The sequence below is a fragment of the Medicago sativa genome, chromosome 1 (assembly GCF_051527215.1).
Source record: "Medicago sativa cultivar Bolivia chromosome 1, Bolivia_mono, whole genome shotgun sequence".
NCBI lineage: Eukaryota > Viridiplantae > Streptophyta > Magnoliopsida > Fabales > Fabaceae > Medicago > Medicago sativa.
In genome coordinates, this window is record NC_140749.1 from 68,317,744 (window position 1) to 68,322,878 (window position 5,135).

Below are 5,135 nucleotides of genomic sequence, written 5' to 3' on the forward strand. Positions count from 1 at the left end.
AGTGTTTTAGCAAAGCTACACCTTAGGGTGTAATTAACCACTTTTTAGTTATTTACTTGCTAAAACACTCCCACATAAAAACTAGTGGGTGTGTTCTAGCAAATGCCTATAGGATTTGCTAGAACACACCCACTTGTTATTGTTAGAAGGTGTGTTATAGCAACATACACCTTAGGGTGTATTTAACCACTTTTTAGTTATTTACTTGCTAAAACACTCCCACATAAAAACTAGTGGGTGTGTTCTAGCAAACCCCAAACTTAAAAGTGAAATATTTAGGACACATGACTTAAAATAACATTTTATTAATTCATACAGCAAAATAAGCAAAGTTAACAAATAGCCTTATTCTAGTTGCATTCATGATCTTACTGTGATCAACAGTAATGCATGACTTATGGCTACATCCCATAAGGGGTAAATAAACTGAAATTCATCTCACACTTAAACGACCATAAATAAAACTGAGAAGAAAATGCAACAATTGAACATAAAACAAACATAGCACTCCAATGCTAATGCTCACCATTATGGCAGCATTTGTAGGTGATAAACACTTCCATTCTGCGACGACAATCTGGACACTCGACAAAATCTGGGATTTTTCCAGCAACACTATGAATCTCAACGTGAGAGCAAAGATGAAATGTACTAGCAACCTTCTTATGATGTTCATTAAATGAATATTCAAAGCCCTTTCTAATTGCCACATCTTTCCATTTGTCAAACTCTGCCACTGTCTTCGAAACTGTAGTCCCATGACCAACAGAAATCACAAAAGAACCTTTGGTTACAATTGCCCACCCAGTCTCATTCTTGTAAGAAAGCAATTTCTCAACCTGTTGTTTTACAGTGTCTGTTGTATCATTGTTCATCTTGGTGAGAAACAAACTCTCCACCTTTGTCCAAAATTTGTTAATCACATTTGGCTGTTGAGACTCCAAGCTTAACAACTCAATTGAAGTCTTTGCCTGCTTAAGATTTGTATCATTTGCTAGGGTAGTAGCAGACTTGGTGAATTCTTGGATCCATGCCTTATCATTACCTCCATAAATGATGACAAATTTCTCCTCCTCCTTCATTTTTCAAAGGGAACAAAAGTTTTCTTAGTCATGTTCATTTTTCTCAATTTGGATCATATTAAAATAATATTAAAAGTTTTAAAAAGATTTGTGACCAGCAAAATACTTACCCATTTAATCTTTATATCAATGTCAACCAACAAAGAATCAACCCACATTAATTCTTGGGTTATTGATTCTTCTTTGTCTTTGGAGTAAGGAAAACCCTTTACCCCCCAAACTTGAATCATATGGAATGCATTCTGATGCAGAATCTTTCCTTGTGGACTCAACACAACAACCAAAGGCTTATGACTGAAATGCAATTCCTCCTTTATGTACTTGATACCTTTAATGGGTGCAAAGTGATGCAAAACATACCAAGGCATCTTTGACTTCAAAGAATCAAAAGTTTTCCTCAACTTCGCATTCCATTCCTCCACTATGGGAATCCACACAATCTTGTACTGGCTTCCTGTTTTCTTTAAATGGTCATAAATTGGAATCAAAATGGAGATGTCTTCTTGGCTAATGTCTAGGGTTGAAATGAACAAGAACACTTCCTTCTTTTTCAACACTTCAATATCAACCTGTTAATTAAAAAAAATATTTAAATAGCCACACAAAAAAAAAAAAAGAAGTTAAAAATGAATATTTTTTATTTTTATTTAAAATATGAAAATACTAACCAGTGTTTTGGTAGAACCATCATAGATGGACTCTTGTGGAGCGTCTTTCTGAAAAATCAACACTTTAAACACTTCCATTACTTCCGTCGGGGTTTGAAAAAGATTCTTGAGCGTCTTGATGTACTTTGCTTCATCTGGTAATTCAAATAATTTCCGTATACTATCAAATATATATTTGTATATTTTCCATGTATATAAGAAAAGAAATACTTTCTCTCAAAAAAAGAAAATAAATACTTACATTGGAGGTTGATAAAAGAAAACATATATAAATTAAACTCTTGTAAATACAGTTCAAAAGATAGTAGCAAATACATTTGATATGCAAAAGTGCACATTGGAGATGAGATTTTCCATTTCTCAACCCTTAATGCGTGTGAGTTTCGTCGTTAAACTCTTTAGAATAAAAAAGAAAACATATAAAGATTTAATTGATATATGCTAAGAGTGTGACTTTTATTACATCTAATCGAAAAGTGTCTGCATATAATTTCAACATATTTTACAAACCATAGTGCATCAATATTAATCTCAACTTATAAAAATAAAATTGTAAATATGTGGTAAGCTAATTACCAATATGTATAGTGCATTGTTCCACATGGTTCCTCAATTTGCTGATTATGATGTAAATCTTATGACCAAATTGAGATAAGTTCTGCCTTGAATCCCTGAAAATAAATAATATCAGTAAGTTCTTTATATTTTGAAGAAACCAAAATAAAACAAAACAATCAAAAAACATGGTTAAGATTAAGTGCCTGTTTGGTTACACGTTTTCAACACCCAAACGTGCGTTTTGATACTCAAATGCGATTTGAAATAATAAAAAAAACTTACGAATCAGTAGTGAGACATTCAATCTGAGTAACAATTGCAGCAATGGTGATGATAACCCAAAACACATCAACCGGGAATTCTTCCAATGCTAGTGCAAGAGCTGGCACTTTCTTGATGTCATGACGTGAGTGGAGTCTTTCCAACTCAATGATGATATCAATCACTTGCCATGTTGCCTTGATCAGATTGTTCACCTCCAAAATTGCATGGTGGTGTTTTCTCAGTGATTCAGGTTTGGTGAGTTGAGGCACTCTTTTCATTATGGCTAATGATATGGAAAGTGATTCTGTTGGTAGATTCTGTGACAGATTCCAGAACTCACCATATTCAATAGCAAAAGCAGAAAGAGTAAGCACTCCTTTTTCAACCCATGAATAGTTTGCCAGCTTTTTCAGGATTGCTAGTGTTGTTTCATAAGCAATTTTCTCACCCGGAGCCTTGCATGACATCTGCAACCGTCATACAATATTCGATAAGTTTACTTCTAGTCCAAGGTATTCACGATGCGATTTGAATTGGTTCTTAGACAAAACACTATTTGATTCACATATCAAAACGGCATGCGGTTTGGTTTGAATATGACTTCTTTAAAACTTCTAAATTGGTTGATCCATTAATTAAATATAATTTAGTTTGAATCAGTTTCTGGTTCATCCAAAAGTTACAATTGTAAACAATTCTACTACGAAATTAACCCATGAAATAATAATATTTGATTATGTTTAAAATATATGAAATAGTAAAACACATGACCCATGATAGATTCATATTAATATTTCATACTAATAGAAAGGGAAAAAAAAAAGTATTACCAAAGTAAAACTCAAGCTGAAACTTTCACCTTAGATTTAAGCAAATACCAAAGTAAAAAAAATTATGAGTTGTAATAAAGTAAAAATGTTATTATATTTTCATTTATTTAAGAAATGAGTTGATACTCAAATACTATTATAAATTGTTATGCATATGACCCATCACCTTTAGTGAAATCTCTCATCCTGGCTACCATTTTTTTTTTCCTTTCAATTAAAAACTCGGGTTCAATCCACTCTAAAGAGAGATGTGTGTGTACGTAGTTTAGCATCTGAAAATGAAATATTAAAATAAAGACCTCAGAATTAATTTTCTTCAAAGTACACAACGGTGAAGTGAAGCTAGCAGGGGGATGTGTGTTATTATCCAATGGCTCCCGCCCTCCTTGATTTCCCTGCAATAGTTAAACATTTTACCATTATTTAATTGAGGAGTATTATGAAAATTCTTTTTCTAACACTCTCTAGCATCCACGGTTTTATTAAGTGAAATTCATGTGTATACCACACTTAAGAAAAGATTCTACATATTAAAGTGATTAGATCTACATGAGTTTCACCTAATAAGAGAGTGAATATTAAAAGAATGCTAGAAAAAGAGAGTGAGAGAGAGACATTACTAGTTTAGAAGTTGGCAAAACCACAAAAATAAAAATACATAAATAAAATAAAAATTAGTGAATGATTAAGGTGCATACTTGCACAACGTTTTCAACAACATAGGTTGAACGCCTAAGAATGTTTGCAGCAATGTTGAAAAGAGATTCAGCATCAAACTTGGTGTCACTATGGACATGGGTTGAATAAATCTCCCCCATAATTTGTACATCGGACATGGTTAAAGGGTTATGGTCAATAATATTGCCACTGGTAATGTGAAGAAATGATTTCATTAGGTTGGCCATACTACTGATTCAGGAAAAAAAATTGGATTACACAAATACTCTTGTGGGTTATAGTTTAGAAGCCAAGATTTTTTGTGATTTGAGAAGGTAGCTTCAGTGCCCTATTTATAGCCTTGAGAGCTGGAATTTCTCCATGTAATTGATTTTTATTTTCAAATTTTATATTAGGATAAGCCTTGTGTACAATTTCTTCACTTCTCCAAGAGGTCTTTGTTTTAAATTAATGGAAATGCTAACAACGGTCTTAAGGATACTTCTTAAAGATTTTAAATAATAAAATTTTGTCGAAACTTGTGTAATTAATGTATCGGAAATTGAAATATTAAGTTTTTCTAATGAATACTCCCTCCGGTCACTATTATAAGCAAAATTTCACTTTTTAGATACATTCAATAATTAATGTATCTAGACTTTATTATAGACTAGATACATTAATTATTCAATGTATCTAAAAAGTCAAATTTTGCTTATAATAGTGACCGGAGGGAGTAGTTTCTTAATTGAGTATCATTAAAAGCGTCTTAAGCCATTGTTAGCGAAAAACCCTTAAATTAATAAACTAATCAAAGTATTACTTTGTACTTAGACTAATACCCTCCGTCCTATTTTAAACGAGTCTTTTGTTCATTTCACACGTATTAAGAAAAAGTGTATAAGTGAATGAGAGAGAAAAATAGTTTGGAGTGTATTGTCAAGTATTGGTTATTTCTCCTTGTCATAAATGCAAAGTAGAGTATATTAAATTGGTAATGATGAAAGTTGTATTAATTAGAGTTATAATTGAAAAAAAAATAATTAATATTGTATTGAAAAGTGAAATGGGTCAAT

The 5,135-nt window shown here is 32.0% G+C and overlaps 1 protein-coding gene across 1 annotated transcript; it reads right to left on the bottom strand.

The window, feature by feature from the left end:
* Window positions 1-285: 285 nt before the first annotated feature.
* On the bottom strand, window positions 286-4,383 carry LOC146956699 (protein SIEVE ELEMENT OCCLUSION B-like). Its single transcript, XM_085730682.1, has 7 exons — window positions 4,101-4,383; window positions 3,702-3,797; window positions 2,591-3,039; window positions 2,327-2,421; window positions 1,751-1,884; window positions 1,193-1,651; window positions 286-1,076 (listed from the first exon to the last, which is right to left on the bottom strand). The coding sequence occupies exons 1-7, from the start codon at window positions 4,305-4,307 to the stop codon at window positions 516-518; spliced, it is 2,001 nt and encodes a 666-aa protein (XP_085586808.1). The 5' UTR covers window positions 4,308-4,383; the 3' UTR covers window positions 286-515.
* Between the last annotated feature and the right edge of the window lie 752 nt (window positions 4,384-5,135).

Bases quoted from the DNA above. Each gene is read 5' to 3' on its own strand.
- LOC146956699 (XM_085730682.1), bottom strand. From the start codon at position 4,307: ATGGCCAACCTAATGAAATCATTTCTTCACATTACCAGTGGCAATATT. The intron at 3,798-4,100 runs GTATGCACCTTA...TAACTATTGCAG, and splicing joins TTGTTGAAAACGTTGTGCAA to GGAAATCAAGGAGGGCGGGA. The intron at 1,077-1,192 runs GTAAGTATTTTG...TGAAAAATGAAG, and splicing joins TTGATATAAAGATTAAATGG to GAGGAGGAGAAATTTGTCAT.